The 13,283-nt window shown below is 50.5% G+C and overlaps 2 protein-coding genes across 4 annotated transcripts in view; both read right to left on the reverse strand.

Moving 5' to 3' along the window:
* Nucleotides 1–334: 334 nt before the first annotated feature.
* On the reverse strand, nt 335–8,090 carry Plekho1 (pleckstrin homology domain containing O1). Of its 2 annotated transcripts, none has more exons than XM_027953883.2 (6): nt 7,984–8,090; nt 7,347–7,493; nt 3,748–3,888; nt 2,962–3,066; nt 2,538–2,639; nt 335–1,158 (listed from the first exon to the last, which is right to left on the reverse strand). In XM_027953883.2, the coding sequence occupies exons 1-6, from the start codon at nt 8,011–8,013 to the stop codon at nt 454–456; spliced, it is 1,230 nt and encodes a 409-aa protein (XP_027809684.2). In that variant the 5' UTR covers nt 8,014–8,090; the 3' UTR covers nt 335–453. The 2 variants fall into 2 exon arrangements, with proteins under 2 accessions (XP_027809684.2, XP_027809685.1); XM_027953884.2 differs by lacking the exon at nt 7,984–8,090 and adding an exon at nt 4,598–4,832 and having other exon boundaries at nt 7,347–7,420.
* A 4,415-nt stretch (nt 8,091–12,505) lies between these two features.
* Vps45 (vacuolar protein sorting 45 homolog) overlaps nt 12,506–13,283 on the reverse strand; it is a 55,995-nt gene continuing 55,217 nt past the window's right edge. The window contains exon 15 of one of the 2 annotated variants that reach the window (XM_027953726.2): nt 12,506–13,137. In XM_027953726.2, coding sequence (XP_027809527.1) covers nt 13,050–13,137 — 88 coding nt within the window. In that variant the 3' untranslated portion in view covers nt 12,506–13,049. Of the gene's footprint in view, nt 13,160–13,283 lie in introns of both variants that reach the window. The other variant, XM_071618478.1, reaches the window with a different exon arrangement.

The following is a 13,283-nucleotide window of genomic DNA, read 5'->3' on the forward strand; positions in this document are numbered from 1 at the left end:
CACTTCTCCTATGGCGTGGACAGGTGGCACTGTCCTCCACATTCCTGGAACTGAAGTTGGGCAGCTGAAATTTCAGCCTCAGATAGAACCTGGAATGGGACATACGAGAAACCCCTCTGCCGCAGCTCCCTCTGAACTCAGAAGGCTGTGCATGTGCTCGACAACTCCCCACTGCTGGGGGGTGGGAGGGCTGTGTAAAAGGAGCAGACTGTGTCCTCCTCGGTGCAGGTGAAGCTCCTTACTACTGTTATAGGGGCCAAGTAGGAGGGGGAGTTGAGTAAGGAAAGTGGGTAGGGGGACAAAGGCTTAGGGGGTCAGGCACCAGCAAGAGCAGTGAGTTCAATGGTGGTTTTTTTTTTTTTTGACTGAGGTAAATAAAAAACTTTATCCTGCAACACCTGGAGATAAGAATCTATAAGCCCCCCACCAGGTTCCAGACCTCGTTCCTGTCCTTCACATCAGGCTCTTCCGATATTGACTGTGCTGGGTGGTCTGTCTGGGGTGGGAGTCGGGGGTCTGCAGGTCCATCTGTCTGTACAGGTCCCTCAACTCGCTGACTTCCTGCAGCACTCTCTTTGCCTGACTCCAGTTCGAGGACGCCTCTCCCAGCAGCCGCTCGGTCTCCTGCAGCAGCTGCTCAGACTCCGAGTCGGGTGGAGACTGTGGGGGGTCCTTGGCCTTGCGTTTGCCATCTCCCAGTCCCTGAACTTCTGCCAGCAGCTCCTGTGTCTTCTCGAGTTTCCTTGCTACCAGGTCCTGGATCCGGGACAGCTGGCCCGGGTGGGGTGGGCTGGGGGCTGGAGATTCCTCAGCCCGAAGCTGGAGGGTGCGGGCTGGGGCAGCGTCCCGCTGAGACAGGATTTCCTCCAAGGAGGCACAGCGGCCTTTCTCTGTGGGGGTCAACTTCTTGGGTGCCTGGGGGGTGTAGGTGGCCCCCTTGTCTGGCTTTTCCCAAGGTCGAGGGAGGCTGGTTGCCCGGTCTGAGGAAGATTGGATCCGGTCAGAGTCTGCTCTCCGCCGACTCCCTGCCAGCTGGGCCACAGACTTGTCCAGGTCCACCCGGAAGCTCTCAGCACAAGAGGCTGGCTCCTCAGGGGAGGGGTCTTCCTCTTGGATCAGGTCCAAGGTCAGCATCCCATCTGAGGTAGAGGTGGAAGCCTGGGGAGAAGGTGTGGGAATCAGGGCGGTAAACGGTCATCAGTAGGGATTTCAGCAGTGACGTCTGAAAGACAGATGCAAGCTGCTGCCATCCCCGTGTCTCACCTGCCTTCTCTGGGAGACCTCTCCGCCCTAGGCGAGCCCTTCTACTTAACTTGCCTTTTCTTAATTCCTTTGATGGTGATTCGAACTTTTTATCTTTCTGCGACTTAATTTCTCCTGCTGGTTACCCAGATTCTCCCCTTAGCTACAAGCTTCCCGAGGGGTGTCTACTTCCTCTGTACTGGAGGCTCCAAGCACAGTACTGGGCTTGGCACACACGGGACGCTCCACTTGGCACAGTCCTTTTCTACCTGCGTCCTCTGAGCCACACCTCAGCCACCAGGCTACCTTCCAGCCAACCAATGGGGTCTGGATACATTCCCAAGGCAGGTCGTGACTTTGCAACTCTCCTACCTCAGCCCCCAAGTCACTGGGATTATAGGTGTGTACCACAGGCCCAGCCAAACCTTGTTCTTCGTTCCAGAATACAGTGATTTTTAAAAAGCGGTAAGGATATTCAACTGCCCCATTTTACAGATATGCAGTTCCAAGGAACCACCTAGTTAACTGCAAAGTTATGTTCTGCCCGACTCCAAAGTCTACATTCCTGCTACTACTTCCTAGAAACTTAGAGCTCAGATCAATGAAAGAAACCATTGACTGTATGGTACAGGGGTTTGCTGTGATCCTTCCTCCTCTGAATGCATGTAGTTCTTTTTTATTTTTGGGGGGGCATGCCAGGGATTGAACCCAGTGCCTTGTGCTTGTAAGGCAAGCACTCTACCAACTGAGCTATATCCCCAGCCCCCATGCAGATCTTAACACGGTCATTCATCAAGACAGCTACCCACCGCACACAAGTTTACGTCATCTTGTATGGTATTCAGCTCCTCTATTTTTAATTTTCCAGGGTGGTATATCTCATTTCCCCCCAAAGACAATAAAATTACTGAGAGCAGAGACGTCTTAGCTCTTGGTAGGTGTAAGGGGAGAATCTGGGAAACAAGCAGGAGAAATTAAGTCACAGAAAGATAAAAAGTTCGAATCACCATCAAAGAAATTAAGAAATAGCAAGTTAAGTAGAAGGGCTCGCCTAGGGCGGAGAGGTCTCCTCAGAGAAGGCACCGGGAGAAGGAAATGGCAGCAGCTTGCGTCTGTCTTTCAGGATGTTATTGCTGAATAAATATTTCTGATTCAGAGGAATCAGGAAGAATGCGGGGTATTGATCTTGTTATCAAGGTCTTCCTCAAATGCCGATGGTGGTATACAGTTCTGTCTGGGACAGACTGACCCCGAATTAGCCCTTGGACAATGTTTACTTCCTTAGGCTTACGTACCACAGCCATGAGGTGTCCCCGAGTTGGGGGGCGGCGGGAGTGCTGGATTTTCGCTCTGTCTCGAGTGGGGTGGGCGAGATAGCTATCCTCTTCAACAGTGACCTGAAGAGACGTACTGTCATCGGGGTTCTCAGACCGTTTGTCCCACCCAGGACTGGGAAATACGCGCACCCCATAAACCACTTTTGAGCAATCACAGGCAAAGAGATTTACTGGGTGTGAGGGGGTTCCCCAAGATGGGCTCATGCATCGTGATGTTGGGGAAGAGGAGTTGGCAGAACAGACTTGGAAGGTACAGGAGAACAAGGATTTCAAAAGGGAGAGGAAAAAGAAGGGTTGGTGGAGGAGCAGGCGAGTGGGGCCCCGAATAATAATCCTCCCTTTCTCTGTCCCAGCATCCTTCTCCCCACAGTGAGCCCCTGACCTCATCCAAGACGCGGTTCTTGGCTCTGGTGATGGCGGAGTTGAGGACGTTGATCCAGGACTCCTTTTCCTCTGGACTCACGGCCAGGAAGATCAGGTTGGGTGCCTGTGAGGGGAGAGTCTCGTTTCAGCCTGGGCGTTAGAGTTGGCGCCTCACCTCGACAGTGAAGGGACAGGAAATCATGATCTCATTCTCTGGGATCCAGCTCCTGCTTCCCGGGTCGTCCCTAACTCAAGGAAACCCAGCTTCTGCTCCTGCCAGACACACCGCACACCGCGGCTTGGACTCTGTTTTAGAAACGACTGAGGAGGAGTTAAGCAGGGTAGGTGGCTCTGGAGAGAATTAGAGGAGGTTTGACAAAGGTCAGAAACTTGAGATCTTTCTATGTCTGAGGAAGTAGGTGGTGACAGAAATGGCTTCCCTGGTTTCCTCAGATCAGGGGAATTAGAGTCAGAACCCTAATCGCCTTCCAGGGCACAGAGACCAGTGACTTCCTCCCAGGGGATGTGTGTATGTAGGTGTGTGCGAGGGTCAGAGTCGGGGAGAGGAATGGGGGGCTGCTGGGGATGCAGGTAAAGGGATTTTGTGGCTGAACAGGTTAAAGGCCCGGAGAGGAGGAAATGGCCACAATATTCTCTGGTTAAATAATAAAAGCCAGCAGGAGAGCAGCTCAGGACCTCGGAGCCAAGACTGCTGAGGAGGAGAATCCATCCGAAGGGGGAGGTCTTCCTTCTGCCTCTCCCAGCCCCTCCAGTGCCCTGGTGTCCAGGATGCGGAGGTACCTACTGTGTTGCCGGGTTGTTTGGAGTGCGCAAGAGTAAACTTGCTATGATTTTTCTTGCTCCTGCTCTTGGATTTCCGGAGCTCTTCACACTTCTCATAGTCACTCAGGTCAAACACCTCCTGAATATTTTTCTCATCTTTTACCTGGGGGAGAAACCCAAGGGGGGGGGGTGAGGAGGATAAAAATACTTAGCCCCTCCCCCCAAATATCAGTGTAGGTAGGCCTTGGGGACCTGACCGTGCCTGAGGAGAGGGAAGGACAACAGGACAGGGCCACCCGACCCATGCCACACAGAGGCTCTACATCACGCAGCCTCCGAGTCCTACGTCCTCAGGCAGATTTCTCTTTGAACCATCAACCCTACTCTCCTTAGCTGAGCTACCGCTTCCAGAGCCTCTCTTCACCACGAATCCACTGAAGGACGCAGAAAAGGCTCAAGCCCTTAAAGGGACATGATGAGTGGGCTGATGTGATCATTCCCAAGTAAGGAGGACCTGGTGGCCCTCAGCGGTCCAGAGGAGGGAGCTCTTTTTCCACCCCCAGCGAATTCTCAAGACGGCCCTAGTATCAGGATGTCTGGAGGGAATGAAGGGCGGCCTCTGGCCTCCTAGGTTTACACGGTGGCTTTCTTGTCCCCAACCTGCTCTCCTCTAACATATCCTACTACGAAGAGACTCATCCAGACTGGGCAGCCTGTCCACCCTCTTCTGCTCAGTTAGGAACACCTCAGGAATGAGGTGGCCATGTTTCCTGGGATGAAAAGTACAGACCACCAGTACCTGTTCTGTTAAAATTAAGCAAACATGTTAAAAAAACAAAAGTAGCCTCAGTTCTTCCCTGGAAGACGTATACCTCCCTGCCTGGAACTGTTTCACAAAGGAGCCCCGCTTCCAAATTCTGGCATGATGTCGTGGGACTACATGGTGGTGGAGTGGGTCTGTCCATCCTTCTAAATTGTCCTGGACCAGGGGGTGATGATGGTGAGGACAGATGGTCACACAGCTCCCTTCGTTTTGGCAAGGCTGGGCTCCTCCAGGGCTACCCCTTCCCAGCCATCCCTGGCTTTGGGCTGGAAGTGACCAGAAGCCTTGAAGGATTATGGGTGGAGGTGAGACAAGGTGTTGCCAGGGGCATCCAAGAACAATTCCCAGAAACACGGGGCCAGGATGCAGGATGACGCATCCTCCTCCCCTCCCTCCTCCCCAGAGCCAGACTATCAGCAGAAGCCAGAAACCTTGGAGAGGAAAGCGCTGGGTGTGTGTATGCAGCCAGGGGAAGAGAGTAACTTGTTCTGTTTTCCTCAGGGAGAGGGAAGGGCAAGGAGTGCTGGCTGGGACACAAGCTGATAAGGAGCTGGGGAACAGGAGACATTGACAGAGGTTGCCACTGTAGGGCAGGGGTAGGAGCCGAGGTTAGACAAGCAGTAGAACAAGTATATTCTAATGTCCAGAAAAGATGGACACTCCTGGGAGCCTTGTTCTCCACTGTATTCTGTTTTTTCCTCCCCTGCTAATTCTCAAGATCTCATTTATATTTACTCATCTTCCAAATTAACATTTCCTTTCCTCTGATTCTTCACCCATTGCCCATAAGAAGGGATTTTTCATGTTTGCTAAGAATTGTCTAGAACCTAACTTCCTCTACCATGAGGTTTCCCTAAGATCCAGCTCAGAAGATGCCCCAGCCCTGAGAAAGGGCACCCTTTGAAAATGAGGAAAATGATCCACAACAAACACAGAAGGAATTCTATGGCGGAAGTAATTGTTGGAGACCCTGCCTTTTTAGGAGGAAAGAACAAAAAATGATTGCTGTAAACTCTGGGAAAGAGGGTTAGGAACTTTTTTTTTTTTGTATTAAAACATAAATTACAAATACACTGTGCTTTTTGTTGTTGTTTAAAATCTTGAATCTGTTGGTTCTGGAGCTTTTGGGAAGTGAACAGAATAAAACTTGGATTCCTCGGTCAATTTCACATTTAACTCAGGCCCACAGTAGCATGCAAACAGGCTCTCAAGAAAAGTAACATCAATATGCTGTTCCCTCTTTTGCTATACCCTTCCCCACAGGGGGTCAGTTGGCCTCAGGACTAATCAGATGCTCCTGACTCATAGGACACCATGCTGAGATCATTCCATCCTTTCCCTGGCTCTGTATCCCATTCTCCACACACAAGGCTCAACCATGTTCCTTCAACCCAAACTCTGCTGTTTGGATAAATAAACAAGAAAAAAATGACTTGTTTCTCCTACCCTTTCACTGTTCTCTAGTTCCCCCTTTGACGTGTAGGAAGTTCTCTCGATTGCTCACTAGAGTTTCCTGCTATTATCAAGTTCGGGAAAGACAGGAGAGACACTTTGACTCTTTCTCCCTCTTTTTAAACTGGAAAGCCAGGAAACTGTGGAAAAAACTTTCTGTAGGATTTGTGATTGGCAGAGGTGACCCTTAAAAATAAATCCTCCTGTCAAAGTCTTCCCTTACCTCCCCCCTAAGACTCTCCCCCAGCAAGTTCCCAGGTTAAGAGTGAGTAGCTAGGTTCAGACACCCCGCAGAGGGATCTCTTCGGCCCTGGCATGGCTTTGCCCTTCCCTAGCTGCCTCAGTAGATACTGTTTCCAGATGAGTACTTTCTCCGGGCTGAACATGTGTCTGTTTCAATACCATAAAAGGATTTATTTACCTACATATAATCTCCTGAATAAGAGTGCCTACTGCCAAAAGCAGAAGAGGTTAGACTCACAGAGGGCTTCCCGGCTAGCCTGGGGTGAGGAATCCTAAGGGGAGTACAGGACATAGTCACAGAATAGCAATTCCAGTTTTCCAGTATGATACCATGGTATCCATCCCAAGCATTGGGGACAAAAGGGAGAAGAGCTTGGATTTAATGATCTGGATGCAGGTTCTGACCAAATGTGGCCTACGTTTTCATGTTTAACTACACAGCTAAAACCATGCAGAGACATACAGGGATTCATGCCTCCATTTTTATCCCCTCTCATACAAATAGGGGTAGGCAGGAAGGGGGCAGAACATGAGTTAAATGCCCCCTCTTTTTTAACTGGAGTGGTGAGCTACACAAAGCATACCGGTTAGGAACAGTGACTTCTACAAACGTAACTATCTGGCACTCACAGATCCACTACTGGAGTCAAAAGATAGCAGCCCTGGGTTGTGTCTTTTCTATGATTCAGGATGGCTGTGCTACTGATAACCCTACTGCAGATAGGAAAGGAAGCCGGGTCAGGGTGGCGGGCCGGACAGGGGGAAGCTGAACATTGTGTTCCAGCAACAATAGCAAAGAGGGACAATGGTCCACATTTTAGGAGGCCAGGACAGGTGGGAGGCACAGCAGGGGACGCTTAGAACTTAGGGGACCTGTTAGGAGGGGACAATCGCTGCTGTCAGAGAGGTATTTGCAAAGAGAAAAACACTTATACGAAGCAACTCAACTTCTAATTCCTACTCAGGTCTTCTCGCTAAAGGGTGACCTTTCTCAGCAGAACAGGACGCGGTACAGACTAATGCCACCACTGTTCTGCTTGGAGACCCCGTGGGCAGGGGGAAGCCGAGGGAGCAGGGCGAAGTTAGAGGTAAAGGGCACCCACCTCCTTCTCAGAGATGAAGAGCTGGTCCCCTTTCAGCACCACGTAGCGGTTCTTCCAAATCTCCCTGAAAATCCCTTTCCCGCAGAATTTCCGGACCCAGCCGACCTTCTCCGGCGGTGCAGACAGATGATTCCCATCCTGAGGGCCCTGTCCGAGGGACAAGATCAGGACCAGACCCTGAGGGGACCCCGGCTCGCTCGTCTCTAAGCCTGGAAGCCAAGGTCCGCTGCCCCCTGGGCCAGGTCTTGGCTCCGAGCGACTCCCCCTCCCCAAGACCCCGAAACTGCGGGAGGAGGGGGGCGGCCTCCGCGGGCCCCGACCGCCGGCCTCGCGCCCTCGGGCCTCCGGGCAGCGCCCGGACTAGCGGCGTCTCCTTTTATTTCTCATTGTCTTCCCGGCCCCGCGGAGCAGAGCCAGCGGCGGCCAGGGCCGGGGGGGGAGGAGGTGCGGGTCGGCGGAAACTCAGCCAAGTTCAGCCCCCGACGCAAGTCAACAGACAAAGCCCCGGCGCCGGGCGCCCCGGGCCGGCCGCGGGGACGGGCGCGGGCGCGGGCGCGGCCAGGCGGGCGGGGGGCTCGCGCAGGCCGCCCCTCCCGGCCCAGCCCGCAGCCCCGACGCCGGGTCGGCGCGCACTCACCCTCTTGGAGGAATTGTTCTTCTTCATCATCCCGAGGGCGCGGGCGCGGGCCGAGTGCGCCCCGCGAGGGGGCCGGGGCGGCTCGCAGGGGCGCCTGCCCAGCGGGAGGCTGGCGGCGAGGTCCCGGCGCCGCCGCTCCGCCCCCGCGCCCGCCCCCGGACTCTGCCTTTGTCGCTCCGGTTACACGGAAGGCCGGCCTCCCTCGCACTCGCACTCGCGCACGCCCGCGCCCGCCCCCCGGCGCCCCCGGCGCCCACCCGCGCCGCCCGGCGCGCAGGGGCCGGCCCAGCCCGCGCCCCGCGGCTCCATCCGCGGCCGCTGACGTTGCGGGCTCCGAATGCCGGGAAGCGCGGGGCCGCCGCGAGTGCGCTCCCGCCTTTGTTTCTGGCTCCGGAGGGCGAGGGAGCCGGCCGGGACCCCGCCGGGACCCCGCCTCGACGCCCCGGCGAGGGGGGCGCCTCCAGGACAGCCGCCCGGCCGCCGGGGCTCCGTCGCGCGGGCCGAGGGGACCCCGGAGACGCACGGGCTGGGAGACGAGATCCCCGAGACCGACTCCACCGCCCTCCCGAGCCCAAGACAGAAACGGAGAGCCCCTCCCCGGGCCCAGAGTGACCGGGCAGGTCAGGTGTCGGGGAAAAGTTTCATGCCTCCCAGGGGCCGAGCCGGCAGGGGCACGAGGGGGCTGCGGAGCTGCGCGACTCCCCAGTGACAAAGCCTCGGGCCTCTGGGGCCGCAGAGTAGCCCCAAACTGGAGGTGGGTCTTCTGAGCTCCACTTCACAGGGAGACGCTGAGACTCGGGAAGACGAGGATATCCAGACGCAGCCGCCCAAGTGCTGGCCAGAGAGCCCTGTCCCCAAAGCCATGATCCGTTATACCAGGGGACTTGGAATGTGAGCTCTAGGTGGGGCGCAGCCTTCCTGGGGGTCTGTCCCCCTGCCCGCTCTGTAACCCCAGATCCTGTCTACACTGGAGTCCAGGCCAGGGAAGGGCCCAGGGCCCAGAGGATGCTCTGACGAGGGGAACCTCTGCTGACCCCTCTTGCCGCAGAGCCTGCAGGACACACCTTAGCAACTTCTTTCAGTTCGTGTAGACGGGAGGGGGGTGGTCGGAAAGCCACGGTGACCACTGGCTTCATCACAACTCAGTGGCCTTTATCAAGTCACTGCATTTCTTTAAGCCTCTGGTCCTCAACATATTCAATGGTGAGGGATGGACTGCCACTTCCATCGTCAAGGAAAGAGGAGTATACGAGATGACCTGGGAAAGTCCTTCGAAAATAGGAGTATGGTTCTCTGGGCTAATCACGAGATGACAGTAAGCTAATAAACACATTGCCTGGCATATGGGAGGCACACAATAACCACAAAATGAATTAAATATCCCTGGCACGGAAGAGTAGGAAAAAAAGCAAAAATTCTTTTTCCGGAGATGTCTCAAGATAAAACGTTGGCTAAATTTGTGGATTGAGGGGCTGAGGATGTTTTTTATTTTTCTGGTATCTGTCAAATTTAAGGGGGATGCCATTTCTGTTCACAGACCCGCCTTTCCTCCTAACCCAGTGATACTCCTCTCAGTAATAACCATCCTAACTCGTTCCTTTATTTTAGCCGGATACAGAACTTGATCCTTTAAAAATACTCATCATTTCATTAAATCTTTAGTGCCACCTTGTGAGGCATATAGAAAAGTATTAATATCCTCACTTGGGAAATGAGGAGATGGCATGGCAAATCTGACTTGCCCAAATTTACACGTTACTGGCTAAATGGATTCGAATCCAGGCTTTCTGACTCTAGTCAACTATTCAGATTTTGTGCACGCGCCTGTGTGCGTGCACCCCCCCACACACACACACAAGAAAACACGTTTCTCAAACCATCTTCTCCTTCCTACTGTCTCTATTTCCCATCCAGTTTAAAAAGTGATGGAAAAAAGAATTAAAAATCCTGGCTACATGAGCAAGAGGAAGCAAAATGTACCAATATTAGGACATGGTGAAGAAATCAGCCTGCATGATTTTTTGAGGGCTTCTTAGCCAGGCAGATTGGAATGGTTTGGATTAGTAGTTTAAATAGGGGTTGGGGGTGTGGCTCAGTGGTAGAATGCTTGCCTAGCATGCACAAAGCCCCCGGTTTTATTCATCTCCAGCACTTGGAGGGAAAAAAAAAAAAAGTAAAGTTCAAGTAGATTCTGGCTTATGAGAAAGAAAGAATCAATGACTTGCCCTATCTTCCTCCCTTCACAGTAGCTCTTTAAGTCAACAAATACCTGAGTCCCTTCTAAAGGCAAGGTACAGGGCTTCTTGTCACTGCATCACAGAAGAGCTACAGCTTTGTGAAACATCAGGCCGAGGGACCCATAAAAAGTAACCCTCCAAAGTAATTTTCAGATTTAAGAGCAGATGCATGTGGGCTGCAGAACCTTCTCTGCCTGTCTGCTCCTTGAGATGTTACATAAATCTCTGGCTGGCGCCCTCTCTCTCTCTCTCTCTCATTAACCTGAACTATTGTACTGTTTCTTCCTATCACACTGCCCTTACGATCCCTCACACTCTCTCCCTGTCTCATGCCAGCCACCCCTCTTTCCACATGCCATACTCTTTCCCTGACCTGTTCTTAAAGCTGATTTCTCTTTTACCAGGTGAACCTCATAGCACCTGATTTTAGATCTGCGGGGGACTGTTTTCCAAAAGCTTAAGAAGTTGGAATAAGCACTCTTGGGTTTCTTTACACATTTTTATAGCACTGTCTCTTCAATGAACTTGACACTACCATATACACAAACTACAAAAATAACGCTCAAGCCAATTTTTATCTCGTCTTTGGTGAAGATGAGATACTGGGAGGACTTATGATGGGGATACCTCCCTAATTATGTCCATTCTTAAGGTATCAGTGCCAGTAATCATTCAATTGAATATTTTATAGGTAACTCCACTTATGGGAAAAAGAAGACTACCAGAGGTAAAAACTTGTGATTTGCTGCCTGCAAATTTACTGAGCAAAAACTGTTAACCAAACAGTTGTTTAAAAACAAATATCATTGGGGCTGGGGATGTGGCTCAAGCGGTAGCGCGCTCGCCTGGCATGCGTGCGGCCCGGGTTCAACCCTCAGCACCACATACAAACAAAGATGTTGTGTCCGCCGAAAACTTAAAGATAAATATTAAAATTCTCTCTCTAAAAAAGAATAAATTCTTTGGCTTTTGTAAATGGGTTTTGACTAGGGTGTTTCAATCTTTGAGGGGAGGTGGTTATTAAAAGCATAAAATGTGCAATGACTGTTAAAAAAAAAAAGCATAAAAGACCTTAATCAAAATGATGTTTTTAAAAGGGAAAATTAAGGACCAGAAATAAGGGATTCAGTTCTGTAAATGATATAAAAATGAGTCATTGTTACCAAAGAAATGCCATTTTTTTTTGAAGTGCTGTTAAAAAAACTCCTTGTGGGTAGTGTTCATTTCTAAGATTTCTAGATATTGTTAGATGAATAGCCACAATGGAAGCAAGCAAATAATGAAGAGAATGATATAAGAAGTCTGTTTTTTTTTTTTTTTTTAAATTCCAGAGTTATTTTGTCAAGAGGAAAGGAAGTACAGGTACTTCTACTTGAAGGAAGGAATTCTCCACTTTTTTTTTGAAGACTATATAACTTGTAGAATGCTGCATTTAACATACTGCCTCCCCAAGTGCGAAGTGTCTTGAAAACTTACAAAAACTGAAGAATTTTTAAAAAATTATCTAAAAAACCCTTTGATCTTAGGTGTAATGTGAACAGAATCCTGATGGCTTCCCATGAGTGAATGTAAGGAAACAACGCTATGAGTTGAGGCGCGGAGAAAATGGAGAGGGACCCATCTTTCAGCTTTTCCGTTTCTTTCCCTGCACTGGAAGCATTCACACTCCCTCACACTCTCTCCCGGTCTCATGCCAGTTACTTTGCATAGTAATCCTGTATTCCCCAACTTAGAGAAAGGAATCCATTTTATTTACCTTTATCAGTGCAGACAATGTTCTAAGTACTTCACAGGTATTATCTCATTTAACCCTTAACAATCCTAGGAGGAAGGTACCAGTATTACTCCCATACTATAAATGAGGAAACTGAGCCTCAAAAGACTAAAGGAGAGATTGAACTGTGGTGTTTTTGCTATGATGATCTGAGAGTGCCTTAATTTCCTGGCATCACTGATGCCATCACTTTCTTCTGCTTTCCTGAGAGGCAAATTGATACCAGGATAATTCTTGCTTTGGTGTACTTTAAATGTCCTTGGGTAGAGGCAATGCCTGCGTTGTTTGGTATAAAGTCATCTCAAGGGCTAGGGCTGGGGCTGGGGCTCAGTGGTAGAGCGCTTGCCTAGCATGTGTGAGGCACTGGGTTCCACCCTCAGCACCACATTAAAAAACAACAACAACAAAAAAAACACTAAAAAATGTTTAAAAGAAAAAAGCCATCTCAAGCCTCACTTTTTGAATTTCCATAAAGGAAGCCTAAAGAAATAAAACGAAATCACTCGTATCATTTCACAAAATGCTTTTTTTATTGTGGTCATACACGGTTTCTCAGTGCCACAGAAAGTTCCAGGGTAGGGACGAACAATTTTTGGATGGCTCTCTAAAGAAACATGGTAAGTTCTCAGAACTGAGTTGTGCAGGCATGTGGTTAATAGAAAGAAACAAAGGGTCAAGGGAAGAGAGGAAATCGAGGAAGGTGGCATGTACATACATGATTACTTTTAAACCCCCTGGGATCTGATAACTCTTTTCCCAAGTAAGATCCCAACAAAATCCACCATAAACTGAAGTGATTGTACTATCAAATACACAAGGAATACATTTACTCGATAAAGAAACCACAAGAAAAGTAGGTTGGGAAGGGTTCGGACTTATTCTCAGCGAGCGCATCTCTGGGAGTCTTGGTGTCTGTGCTAGCAGTTCAGGAACCACAGGTACCAGGAGATGAATTCTAACAAGAGCACAAGACCCTCTCCCAGCCCTCGGGTCAGTGGGAGGCTGTGGGGGGCCAGGGGGAAGCTGTGCCGTTCTCCACGTTCTCCATCATCATCTCATCTCCTGCTTGCTGGCCTGGAAAGGACTTGAGAGCTCTCCTTGCTCCGGCTGTGCAGTCCAGAAGCCAGAATTTCCTCTAGGAAGCTGACAAGAAGACTTGAGGTTACTTAAAGGAAAAGCAAAAGTATCATCAAAAATAGAATACCTTGCTCATGACACTGAACTACATAGACAGATATGAATAGGATGCAAAAGCATTGGTCTGATAGTTGGTGTAAAATACAAGTTAT

This window comes from Marmota flaviventris, chromosome 10, assembly GCF_047511675.1.
Source record: "Marmota flaviventris isolate mMarFla1 chromosome 10, mMarFla1.hap1, whole genome shotgun sequence".
In the NCBI taxonomy this organism is placed as follows: domain Eukaryota; kingdom Metazoa; phylum Chordata; class Mammalia; order Rodentia; family Sciuridae; genus Marmota; species Marmota flaviventris.